General features: G+C 34.4%; 1 protein-coding gene across 1 annotated transcript in view; it reads right to left on the reverse strand.

Moving 5' to 3' along the window:
• YAK1 (YAK1-like protein 1) overlaps positions 1-13,019 on the reverse strand; it is a 32,583-nt gene extending 19,564 nt beyond the window's left edge. Inside the window, exons 1-11 of the mRNA XM_020370447.3 lie at positions 12,306-13,019; positions 5,386-5,585; positions 5,081-5,234; positions 4,861-4,970; positions 4,607-4,676; positions 4,427-4,509; positions 3,993-4,074; positions 3,857-3,897; positions 3,459-3,581; positions 294-444; positions 39-153 (exon numbers count right to left, since the gene is read on the reverse strand). Of these exons, the coding sequence (XP_020226036.1) occupies positions 39-153; positions 294-444; positions 3,459-3,581; positions 3,857-3,897; positions 3,993-4,074; positions 4,427-4,509; positions 4,607-4,676; positions 4,861-4,970; positions 5,081-5,234; positions 5,386-5,585; positions 12,306-12,467 (1,291 nt within the window). The 5' untranslated portion in view covers positions 12,468-13,019. The remainder of the gene's footprint in view (positions 1-38; positions 154-293; positions 445-3,458; positions 3,582-3,856; positions 3,898-3,992; positions 4,075-4,426; positions 4,510-4,606; positions 4,677-4,860; positions 4,971-5,080; positions 5,235-5,385; positions 5,586-12,305) is intronic.
• Between the last annotated feature and the right edge of the window lie 1,047 nt (positions 13,020-14,066).

The following is a 14,066-nucleotide window of genomic DNA, read 5'->3' on the forward strand; positions in this document are numbered from 1 at the left end:
AGTTGAGCAGAAATTTTAAGCCTTTTTAGGAAGCTAACCTTTGACAATATCTTCTTTAGCTAGGTTTTTTCTGTAGGGATAGTTTGTAACTATTGCTTCAAGGTTCATATGATTAAAATACTCTTTTCCAATTGATGGCTTCTTCAATTCTCTCTGAACAAGAGCCACAAATATGATAATGATCATGTAATATTAAAAAAACGAACCAAAAGGAGAAAAGGAGTTGAAGAGATGCCACATTGTTCATTTTGGAGAAAGATCCTACAGCAAAAACAGTAACATATAAAACTTACAGTTTCATATTCTTCCACTGTCAATGCTTGATAAACACTTCTTCCATTTTTGGAACTCTCACTGCTCTCGATGTGCTGGAGACTCCCAATACACTTAAAGAATTTACTTGTGTTTTTGGCATCCCTTAGTACATAATCAGGTGGTTGTCCTCTAGAATATATTGACAACAATTATAATGTCAATCAAAATAGTAAACGAAATAAAGGAAACCAACTAAGTTGCTCAGGTGGTTGTCCTCTAGAATATATTGACAACAATTATAATGTCAATCAAAATAGTAAACGAAATAAAGGAAACCAACTAAGTTGCAGATGAGAACTAAATCTAATATTTTTGTTTCAAGTTCAAAATCTAATTTCTTAAAACAAACCTTCATTTCTGTCAGACAGAGACATAAGAATCTAAGATGTTAAAAGACTTTTGGGGTAGGAGAAAGTGAGAAACACCCTGTGATGTCATTGATGGGATCGACTTCAAAGGTTCAAAACAGTCTTCCAGTGTCTAATGTGAGACTTATTTTGGGCACAGAAATAGTGGTGTGAAACTGACCTCAGACCAGGTAGTTTGACCGGTAAACTTGGCACTGGCAAACCAGTTAACCAACTAGTCCCGGCAACACAATGATCAAATTGCTTAAAAACCTGTGCTAACAGGTTTGACTGCCAAATATTCACAAAACCAGCGACTTGCCAGTTTCTAGTGACCTCACATATTATCAAAAAGAAAAAGAGACTTAATCAGGGACAAAAACCAAAGGATAAGAGCATCTGCCAACCCTAATTGATGACAGAGAAAAATCAAACAAGACGTTGGGATCAACACCACATGCATCAGAGCAAACCAGGAACAACAGAGGGTTTGGAAATATATATACAATCTCAAAAAGGTAGGAAAAATCAAGTAACAAAATCACATAAAATCAAGGATAAAAATATCCTATGAATCAGGAAAGATTCTGACTTGGATTAATTTGCAATCCACATACAAAAATAATGAATAATTAAAACTTATTCTTCATTAAAATTAACCACATACAACGGGAGAAATCATTGATATAAGTAACAAATTATTTGGATCCACGAGTACTAATCATACGAGAAGGACACTAGACATCAGAATGAACCAAAGCAAAATTGGGAAGAAGCCTGTTTATTGGAAAGATCGGGAAACTGACTATGAGTATGTTTTCCCAGTTGACAGGACTCAATGCTAATTAGATAACTAGGAAAAGACCTAGGTACCATCTTCTAAAGTTTGGGAAGACCACGATAACCCAACTAAGCATGTATGGGAAAGGGGAACAGTGAGAAAAGCATGCTTGAGATGTGGTGAGGAGATAGTAAAGGCCATGAGACTCGTATTCGATGTCAATCATCTGTTCCAAACTAAGGTCCTGCAGTGTAACAGTGTCTTTAGTAAAGGTAATCAAACAATCATGAGATTGAGTTAAACAATAAACATAGAGTAAATTGAATGGACACCTAGTCCTTGGGATATAAAGGACGGAGTCAACTTGTAAGGACGGGTGGGGATGGACAGTATCGATATTTTCAGATTGCGTTTGGGAAGTATTGATTGTAGTGACACAAGATAAATAATCAGATGTAAAGAGAGAAGAAAAGAGTTTTATTACTATAGATATGGTCAACCGCACCAAAGTTAAAAACCCAAGAATCAAGGGAAGTAAACATAGATATGCAAGCAAATGAATTACAAATATGTGCAATCAAATCAATAGAACTAGACGAAGCTATGATTAAAACTCTTAGAATGTTTGTTTAAACCTAACTCAACCTCATAAAATCGACTTGTAAGGTGAGAGTTTCCTCTACTTATATACACTATTTTGGCCATATCACTAGTAGTCATTGTGGAATTTCTTCACTTATACACTATTTTGGTCATATTAGTAGTCAATGTTAAATCTCCAACATACTCCCTTAGGCTGAGAAATAGATATCTTGAGCATAAAGTTTGCACGAGCATGAAGTTTGTAGAGTTAGACATCTACATGTGGTCCAACGGACCCAACAGCAATCACCAATATGGGTTCTAATACCATCTTAGAATGTGGATTTGAGTCTAACTCAACCCACAAAACTAACTTGTAAGTTGGCGTTGTCTCTCAATTATATAGATTATTTTAGTCATATAACAAGTCAATGTGAGATCCTCAATAGAAACAAAAGAGCAAATAAGGTTGTTGATCATCAGAAAGTTGCAACTGATGATAGGAAGTGTACCAAAGTGGCAAACAAGACTAGAACATGGTTGCCAAAAAGTTGTCAACAACGGCAATGGGTCCACCAAGTAGGCACGGTTTTTAGAGTTTCCTCAACCTGGCTTTGACACCATGTTGAAAGAGAGGAAAAACAAAAGATATGTGGAAAATAGTGTGTCAAATGAGACCACGAAGCTAGATTTAAATAGGCTTAATATAATAGATGTATTTGATTGTATGAGATTTTGTTCCTATAAATCAAATATGAATTGCCCATAAACTCACTATTCAATAACTAAAAATTTGAATTTGATTTTCAACATTAACTTTTATACTTTAGAATATACATAAATAACACGTTAGAAACAATGTAAATAGGGCAGATTATACATTGTGTAATTACAATAATTATGGTAACTTTAAATCCTTGTATTTATTATCTATGGTTGGAATTGGCCCTCTAATGGTTCTAAAGACAACATGTGGGAAAGAGTTATTTATTCTGTGGTGTTTTGCTCATTTATATTTTAGGAGATTTTCTTTGCCAGACTAGACAGGTTGGATGTCATGATTTTAGTGGAAGGAAGACATTCCCCTGGTTAGAGGACTAATTTTTTTCACATATGTAAAACAAATTATGAAATTATTAAAATCTAATCATTGATTTTTCTAATCAACAGTTATAACTGCATTTTATCCTTGAAAGTGGCCCTGCACTTTACAGAATGTGAAACCATTTTGCTCCAATATTATTGCAGGAAAACCCTTGTTAAATGAAAATGGATACTTAAAATCCTTTAACCAATTCTCTTTAAGCTAACATGTAAAGTATAATTTAAATGAATAAAGAAAAAATATCTTCAAGGTAATACCACATCTTTTGCAAAATAAATTGTATAGCCACATAATTAAAATGTTTCCCCCATGAGAGAAAGTGGCATACCCAAGTATTTCAATCATCCGTTTCAGAAGATCAAATTCTGAAGCCCCAGGAAATAATGGTAATCCAAGAAACAATTCCGCCACTATGCACCCGAAGGACCACATATCAATAGCTGTTGTGTATCTGATAAGAGTTAAGAACTAACAAGAAGCAATGAGTACAAAAAATAATCTGAAAAAAAATATTTAAAAGAGAAAACAAAACTTTTGAAGAATATATTTTAATTATTTCATTAGTATCGGTGAAGCATGAGAATATAGAATACCATGTACATATTGCAATGTAAAAACATATTGAGGAGACATGAAGCTTAAGGAATAAAATAATGAAAAGCAACCCCAAAAGCAAAAATGTTTGAAAAGAAAGGCATCAGCTACTGATTTCATCATTTAGGATACTGATATCCAAGAAGAACCTCAGGTGATCTATAGTATCGACTCTGCAATAAAAAAAATAGAATAGGCATAGGTACCAGGCAATTATAATTACAACAGGAATTATCATAAAAGCTTACTTTCTACAGTAAACATAAACCTGAATATAAGAGTAAACGGTGCGGTTTTCCATGCATGCTGATCCAAAATCAATAATTTTTATTTCTGCTGGCTTCACAGGGCTACATATGAAACATAATTACATCAAATCTCATAATAAAATAGCTGCAGCATACATGGAAAATTTAAGAAAAAGATTTGAATCATCTGAATTGAGGGACTCACTTAATAGAAAGTAAAATAAAGAGTTATAACCAATGACTATAAAATAAACACGGAAATTGTGATTAAAATCATGCTCATGTATATAATAAATTGTGTAGTTATTTAAATCTCAACTGTTAATTTTTTTAATCAACAGTTATAACTCTTCATTTCCTCTCTGAAGTGAATCCCTCATTTTAGGTGTTAAATCCTTAAGAGAATAGCTGCAGCATACAGTTACTTTTCAGCACCTTCATGTAAGAAACCAACCTCGTACATAAAAGAATGTTTTCTGGCTTCAGATCACAATGAATAATGGCAGCCTCTTTTAGTAGAGCCAGTCCGCATAAAATCTTGTGACATAAATTTAAGAAATAGATTATAATAAGAAATCAAAACCAACCAATACCAAAGGAACAAGCGGAAAAGTCATACAAAGAATTGGCATACCTGCTTAGAAAATAGCTGAACAATACCAAGTGATAATCCCCTAAAATGATTCATCTTGATAAGCTCATACCTGTATACTACACAATGTCAACACTAAAATATACAAAAGAGAGAAAATAATAAATCTAGGATACTGACTTTGAAAAACTGGACTAATATGTTTAGTTCAGTAGAACTTAAGACCATTCCAGCTTTAAATGCATTCTCACTGATGATAACAAATTCTAAATGGAATAGAAAGGTCCAAAACTTACAAGTTTGTGTCCAGCAACTCAAAGCAAATGCACAAATGTCGTTGATATACAAAATAATCATATATACGAACAATGTGATGCTTATCCTCAGGATCATACTTCTTATTTAACTGCAGGAAAAAAGAGAGTATACATGAGTAATCTCTCATGCACTTCCAAGAAAATGACTAGCATCTTAATAGTACTAGTAATAATAATAACAGCAGCAGCAGGATGTTACCGTTGTTAAAATAGTTACTTCAACCAACGCCTGTTGATAGTAAGCAGGTTGATTTTTAATGATCTTCACAGCAACAAAACTGTTGGTATCTGAATCCCAGCATTTAGCCACTTGTCCAAATGTCCCATGGCCAAGGAGATCTTTGACAATATATCTGCAACACATCAAAATGCAAAGTTTATAAAGATGTCTGCAGTTGTCAATTGTGTAAGCTGGTATCAACTGAAAATCAACATTTTGGCTTTGGTATTCATCAATAAATATATATAATGATAACAAAACAAAAGGAAATATGGATAACAAACCTTTTATTTTTCTCTAAATGATTCAAGACAAAATTCACCGTCAAAATAAGATCTGAGTTTACATTATCATAGCCATCATTAAGCACTCCAACAGATGGGCTGGTCAAAAATCTTTTTGGATTTAGATCTTCAGAATATTTAAACTGTGGATTGCATATTTGGTATGTTTCAACAATTTCTTTGGTCAATCTAGCCACCAACTGTAAATTAGAAGTTGAGCATCAGTATAAAATCTTGGATATCATAAGCTCCAAACAGAAAGATATAAATGACAACATAATAATGTATCAAATTTCCATCTTATATCAAGATGATGCTAAAGATATATGTTTAAATAAATAGAAATGAATAAGAGAGAAAAGCCATATAGGCTATAAAACAATTGATAGGCAATTAGTAAAGATATATATATATATATATATATATATATATAGATAGATAGATAGATAGATAGATAGAGAGAGAGAGAGAGAGAGAAGAGGTGGGGATCAAGTTACTTTAAGAGTAACTTTAAAAGAGTTACTCTCTGTCCTCACCCTCTATTTTCTCTCAATCTAACAGTTCTAACAATTAATTCATCTTTGACTGTTAGATTGAGAGAAAATAAAGAGTGGAAATGAAGAGTAACTTTTCTAAGGTATATATATTTGGAGAATAAATTATCTTTCTTATTAGTTATTTGAATTACATGAGTTATATAAGAAGACATGACTAGGAGAGATCCTAACCATCCTGATTACAAAGTAAATATTAAGATAAGATAGGGAGAAAATAAAGAAGAATAAAATAAAATCAAGACCTGAATAATCTGATCTTGATCATAACACCTATATTTTCTAAAAATCCTAATTTGAAATGTAAATTTAAAATAAAAGCGCATATAGTTGTCAACACACCCTCAAGTTGGTGCATAGATGTCCTGCAAGTCCAACTTGCTTATAAAGAATTCAAAACTAAACAATCCTTTTATATGAATGTCCACCACTTGCAGTGAAGTGGAAACAATGGCACTCAAATTAGGCCTGCCTCCACCTTCACTTTTATAAAATGTCTTTCAATTTCTACATGCATGATCTAGTCATGTTGAATTGGAAATAGTAATTGCAGTCTTGTTATTTCATTACAGCTCCATGGGGAGACTTGTGGGAAGTGGTAACTCTTCTAAAATTCTTTTAAGCCATGGAATTTCACAAACTCCTTGTGCCATTGCCCTATGTTCAGCTTATGAATATGAACTACTTCTAGCCACAACATTTTGCCTTTTGCTTCTCCAAGTACAGTAGCCAAATGTTGACTTTTGGTCAATAATGGGCCCATCCCAGTCCACATTTGTGAATACTCAAATGCCTTGCTACCCAGTTCTCTTAAAAAACAATCCTCTACCCAAAGCACTTTTGAAATACCTCAAAACCATGTTGCCTCAAGGTGTTCTTCAAGTGCTGAGTGCATGAATTGGCTTAATAAGCTTACTTCAATATCTATACTTGGTCAAGTTAGAGATAAATAAACCAATCTTCCCACCAATCTTTGGTACCAAGTTGTATCTATTGGATCTCCGTTGTCTTCACATAAACAATTAGCTCGGGCATTTTTCCTCTAGAAGAATGTTTTACAAACATTCTATCCTAACTTTGGGATTGAGCATACCCTTGTTTCTTAATAAATTAGGCAAATCTCTCAAACCAAGCTCTAAGTGATTGTTTCAATTCATGTAGAGATTTTTGAAGCTAGCATACCTTTTGATGAAAATGTGATTCAAAACCTAGGGCTACATCCATGTAGACATCTTCCTCCAAATCCCCAATTAAAAAGGCATTCTTCACATCTAGTTCATGGAGTGAGTAGTGACCAGTCCAAATTTGTGGTTAACGACAAAAGAACTCTAATGGTGTTTAACTTCACAACATGGGCAAAGGTTTTTGAGTGATTAATAACATAAGTCTAGGTAAAGCCTTTAGCAACTTTTGCTTTGTATCTATCAATAGACTAATATGCCTTATACATGAAACTTGAGGGTAAACACCCATTTACACACCACAGTTGTCTTTCCTCTAGACAAGTCCACACTTTTTTCCTAGTCAGAAAAACATTTAAGAAATAGGTTGGGTAGCATGACTCAGCACGAACCCAAACCTAAAAAACTATTGAAAACAAAAAGAAAAAAGGTTGAGTTTGTGACCTGACCCAAACCACAGCCAAAACAATTAAGGTTTTTGCTCATTGCACTCATCATTTTTAAAAATTTCCTAAATTACCTTTACTTCAACTTTTCCCAACCTGGAATATTAAAAATGTGCTCTGTTATATTCAATCCGGTATGTTAAAAGTGTTCTGGGACCCCATTCCGGAATGTAAATATTTGTTCCAAAGCATCTAATCAAGAATGTTAAATGTGTTCTAGAACACCCATTCAAGAATAATGAGGATGTGTGTCAGATTACCTATTCCGAATTAAGAAGATATGTTCTGAAATACACCCGATCCAGAAAGTTAAAAGTATGTTCCAAATTGGGATTTCCAAAACAACTCTTTTACTTGTATGAATACTTGCGTTGGGAATGAAGAAACCTCGGTGTCTAAATCAACTACACTAACAAAATTCTTTCAATATTCTCACTCCACACAAGCCCAATTAACATTGAACAAATCAAGGCTAATAACTTATACCCAATAATCAAGGTTAATATGTTATGCTAGTGGAGGACACGCAGCACCACATGTTGGGTTGACTTGCATCGAAAGTGGAGAAGGCATAGCTGAACGGGCAGAGATTGGTGGTCATACGATGCAAAGAAATTTGCTTATTGGGGTTCTCGCTGTGCAATGTGGTCTGTCTCCACATCAATCGTTACTAGTGTAAATTCCCTTTTGGTCACCAAGAAACATTTTATTCTCATCATCAAAAGATAGTGCTCCAGATTACAAACTTTGCTCATTGTTCTGAATTACAATTTTTTATTTTCCAGATTTACAAAATTTTTATTTTATGGATTGGTGTTCCAGGACACATTTTTAACATTCTGGAATAGGTATTTTGGAACACATTTGATATTTTGTAATAGGTATTCCGGAACACAATTTTAACATTTCAGAATGGGTATTTTGGAACACATGTAACATTTCGGATTGGGTGTTCTGAATTTGGAAAGATTGAAGTCAGGGTAGTTTAGGAATTTTTTCAAAATGACGGATGCAATAAGAAAATGCCAATAATTAATTAAAAATCCACTAGTTAGAAAACCTTGCATATGAAAAGAAAGGCTTTGACAGTGTCATCGCAAAATAGCATAAAGTTGGATAATTGCCGCACCAAAGTTGGACTAGCACCGGACCACCTCTGTACTCAAAGACTATCATAGCCATCCCCTACACTTAGTGTCACCATTTTCAAACAAAAGATCATGGTAGACTTTGTACTTCTTTAGGATAGAGATAACACAAGCTAAGAGTGGTATTGTCATTTCCCAAAGGAAGTATGCAATGGATATTTTGAAGGAAACAAACATTATGAATATTAAGCTTGTTGACACACCAATGAATCCTAACTCCAAACTTCTACCAGATTAGGGGAAGCCACTTTTAGATCCAGGAAGGTACAGACAACTAGTAGGGAAGCTGAAGTATCTCACTATCAATCGACTAGTTATTACCTTTACAGATAGTGTAGTGTGTCAGTTTCTTAACTCTCTTTGTAAAGGGCATTCAGTTGTTGTCATTCATATTCTAAAATATTCAAATGAGCTCCAAGAAAAGGTCTTTCATATCAAGGTTATCGATAACGGATAACGGTCTATAGCAGTGAGGCCGAAAATCCTTTATAACTCTATGGCGGATGCTATGGTGGCCTACGGCAGACGCCATGGTGGACAAAAAATAAATAAATAAATAAATAAATAAAATATATATATATATATAAAGAAAACAACAAAATAAATAACAAGCAACAAAACTAAATTAAAAGCAACATAATATCAACTTAAATACTTAAATATCATAACAACAATACCATAATTCATTAAGAAAGGACTCAAAGGAGTAGGAAAAACTAAAAGAAGAAGAAGGATTAAAACTGAAGAAAAAAAAAGGAGAATTAAAACAAAAAAAATAAAAGGAGGAAAATTAAAACTGAAAAGAAAAAAAAAAGAGAGGATTAAAACTGGAAAAAAAAATGGAGAATTAAAACTGAAAAAATAAAAGGAGGAGGAGGAGGATTAAAATTGAAAAAAAAATGTTAAATTTTAAGTTTATCTATGTCGCCGGAGTGTTGGGCCACCACGGTTCAGGTCGCCGACTAGAAAGGGGACCAAGGGACGGTGAACGATGGTGGATAGGGGCAGTTTCGACTTCCGTAAGTGTTGTACACGCGTCGTGGACCTGTGGTTGCTCGCTGGAGTGTTGGGCCACCGCAGTTCAGATGGTCGGTCAAAAAGGTGACCGGACAGCAGCGATCAGAGTTTAACGAAGGTGACCAGAGAGGTTTAAAACCTAGGGCAGATTGTGCGACTGTGCGTGACCTCCTCTTCCAAGTGCAGAACTTCGCGCGACTGAGGGAGAAGTGAGTCGAGCCAAAAAAAAATTAGGGCTCATTCCATTTGGGCCTGTTTCGAAGCCCAAAAATAGGTTTTTTCATAAAAAAAAACCCGTCATGACTGCCATGACCGCCATAAAGCTTCATGGCACCATGACCATGGTGGGCGCCATATCAGAAATGGCGGACACTGCCATAAACCTTCATAAAACGGATGGCAAATAGCGGTTTGGACTTGAACCGCGACGTTTTTTCCGTTATAACGGCGTTATAATGGATATTTGACAACATTGTTTCATATGAATAAAAAGGTCATACTCAAGTGGGATATTTAGGGGCAAATTGGACGAGTTCTCCTCATAGAATATCTACCTCCAGATATTGCATTCTTATTGGAGGTAACTTGATTTCTTGCAAAAGTAATTTGTTGCACGATCTAGTGCAAAAGCGAAGCATCGAGGCATGGCTTCAACCACTTGTAAACTTAATTGGCTCAAATAATTGCTTAAAGAGCTAAAGTTTGGAGATGTTACACATATGTCACTCATTGGTGATAATCAAATTGCCTTAAGAATGCTTCAAATTTAGCATTCCATGAGAGAACTAAGAACATTGAGGTAGATGTCACTTCATCACGGAGAAGATCGTAAACGGTAACATCATTTTGTCAATTCTAAGAATCAATTTGCAAATGTCTTCACTAAGTTTTTGAGGGATCCTCAAATTGATCATATTTGTAACAAACTTAGTGCACATTGTTTATATGCTCCAACTTGAGGAGTGTTAGATATTGTAGATTTTTTTAATCATGATAATTAAGCAATTGTTGGATATTATTAGTATTATCAAAATAGGGTATATAAATGGAGGGGGCAACTATCATCTTACAAGTCAGTTTTGTAGAATTGTGTTAGGCCCAAACCCATATTTCTAAGATGGTATTAGACTCTATCCTAGATCCATCAAAAAGGGTCACCCACCATATTATCCATGTACCAAGCCCAATAGAGCTTGCTGTGAGGGGATGTATTGGAAAAGGCCAAAATCCCTTATCAGCTAGAGATATGGTCATAATATAGTATATAAGTGTGTGTATGTGTGTGTGTGTGTTGGGGGGGGGAGTAGGGGGGGAACTCATCTTATGAGTAAATTTTGTAGGATTAAGTTAGATCAAAACCCACATTTCTAGGAATTAGATATCCTTAATTATAGTAATTAGGCAATTCTAGGATTTAGTCATGTCTCTTGTTTTCTCTTCTTCCCAACAGAAACCACCTTACAACGACTATATGCTTTACATTAAATACAAGCAAATCACCTAATCTTATCCCAAATCAACTTCCAAGCTCCAAGCTAATGGAACTACAGGCTCCAAATGCATCACCAAATAGTAGTGTATGTTTATCATTGTCAAAAGAAATTTCTATGCTTAAAGCCTTAAACCAGTGCACATAAAGATTTAGCCTCTATATACCAAACCACTAAAGATAGATAATAGATATTATTCCAAGGACACAAGGCACACTCAGCATTGACCAAAAACAGGTATATTGAATCGAGGATAAAGAATCAGTAACAAAAGGAGGCATGAACAGGTGATTAGCAGATTTTGAACATGCATCATACATAACACGCATATTAGGCAAAAGTGACTACAAAACTGGAACATATCAGTAGCACAATGCAACAAAAGCTATCAATTGGAAAAGGAATACTCCAAGGAATCAAGGTTATCGAATATAATCAACAAGATTCAATCCATACTTCCATTCAGAAATTTCCTATCATTTATGAAAAAAACATGAAAATTCCAAGAAAAATGGAATCTTCAACGCAATCAAAATTGTGGATAGCTTAGTTATGTAAGGGACAACTGACAAGAGCACAAAAAGCACAGGAGCTGGATCCAGTACAAAAGGATAGCATGGTATGCCATCATTCAATCCACGACCCAAGTGATAATCTTTTCCCATTTAGCATACTTCCTCTTTACAATTTTTTCAACCGTTGCTGGGAAGAAGAAGGGTGAAGACGGAAGACTGAAGACCGCGAGAATCCAACACAACAAACGAACCAAAAGCATATCTACAGAATACATAAAGTCCACCATACCTAGAAATCTTAAACAATAATAGACCCACACCCCACTAACCACAACTGAAGTGTATGCACCCCAATCAAGGTTTCATTTCACTCAAAGGCTCCACCTCTAGCACCCCTAAATCCCAACACACCCGCCACTCTTTTCACTCAAAAGAAACACCTTTTTCAGCCAAAACCTCACACCGCAGCATTCTGATCACAAAAACACAAAGCAAGCAAGCAAGCCAGTTGAATCACAAACTCACTCCGACAGAAACCACGAGCAATCAAAACGAGAGAAGAAACTCACGGGTTTCCTCACAACCACGCGCAGCGGTTGCGGCTTCTCGGAAGCAGCTTCTTCTTGGGGAGCCTTCGGCACACAGGGAGCGAACGCAGAGCCGCGGGGACGCCATCCCGAGGCCAAGTCTCTGCACTGAGGCTGCTCCTCCGCGCGTGCGACCCCATCCATGACCCACACAACAGAAAGTTAGAGAGAAAGAGAGAGAGAGAGGCCCAAATTCAAGTGAGAGAAAGATTCACTTTCCCCAATTTCACTTCCATTATTGCCCTTCCCTTCTCATCACCGTCTCCACTGCGCAAGTGCTACCAACGGATTTCAATCCCATCACGGGCCCAACCTCCAGAACCCTCCGATGGCCGCATCGAACCCGAGATCCATCGATTGGGGGCTTCGCCTCGCTGTTTCGAACGGAATCCGATGGAAAGAGAGTCCCAAAAGGGAGAATAGGGATCGATCGGAATTGGGGTTTTGCTTTAGCGAAAGGGGATTGGATTATAATTTAGCTTCGAAACGAAGAGAGAGAGGATGCAATGGGTGGGTGTTTTCGTTGGTCTCGGAGACAGGCACGACACGCCGTCTTGCTTCGGTCCAAGCAGTGATGAGGAATTATTTGGTGTTGCTTCTTTCTTATTTTTTGTTTTTGTGGGAACAAAAATCCTCTCTAATGTTGTTACGTTCTCTCTGACTCTGTGACACCCATCAACACTCCCTCATTCCAACTCTAGCTTCATTTACCTTTTTATTCTTACTTTTAATAATTAATAATAGCTATAACTATACCTCCGTGTTCACAAGTTTATCTTGTTTAAAATATTCTTTGGATTTTTATAAAATTATTCTTAGGATTTACATTTAATATATTTTTAGGAAATAATTAAATTTAAGATGAAATAATTGTAAAAGTTATAATTCTATTTTTTTTAATTATAAAAAATGAAAAAGTTATGAAATATTGGAGCATTATATTGAGTAAAATGACAATTTAATTTTGATAAATGGACAATTTATTTGTTTTTAATTAATTAATAATATAAGAATAATGAGATAAAATTAAATTTATAAATTTATTATATAGGTGAAATAAATAATTTTACACTATATTTTTTTATAAGCATGTTATGGTGTTAAATATTTTTTGGTAGTTAACACAAAAATATTTAAATTGTGGTGGCTTAAGTATGCAGAAGGAGTGGGAATTCATGACATTTTACAAAGAGAGACAAAAGTCACAATAATAAAAGTTAGAGAATACATTTTGCAATATTATATAACGTATAATTAAGCCTAAATGCTTATTTTCAACATAGTTATATATGAATAATATTCATTACTTATAATATAAATATTGATTTTGTGATTTAGATATCTATAAAAGTTTATATCAAGTTTTCATCACTATGTGATGCAAACAAGTAACTTTATATTTTATTTATAAAGACACTACCATAGTAATATAAAAAAGAATTCTTATAAAGTAAATATTAAAATACTTCCGTATTCTTTTAATATATTAGTAAATTATGTAACATAATTTCAAAATTTATTTTTAAATTATAAATAAATACCAAATTTATATATATTATTTTACCCGATTTATTCCGTCAAAAAAATCAAATAAACATCTGATTTAATATTATAATATAGAAAGAAGATTATTAAAGAATGTGAAAGTATAAAAATCTCTCAAAATCGTTGAAAGATTTAAACACTAAAAATAATTATAAATTATTTGACAATAAATATGTATACAAAAATTTATAAAGTATA

Source organism: Cajanus cajan, chromosome 5, assembly GCF_000230855.2.
Source record: "Cajanus cajan strain Asha chromosome 5, NIPB_CcT2T_4, whole genome shotgun sequence".
Lineage (NCBI taxonomy): Eukaryota > Viridiplantae > Streptophyta > Magnoliopsida > Fabales > Fabaceae > Cajanus > Cajanus cajan.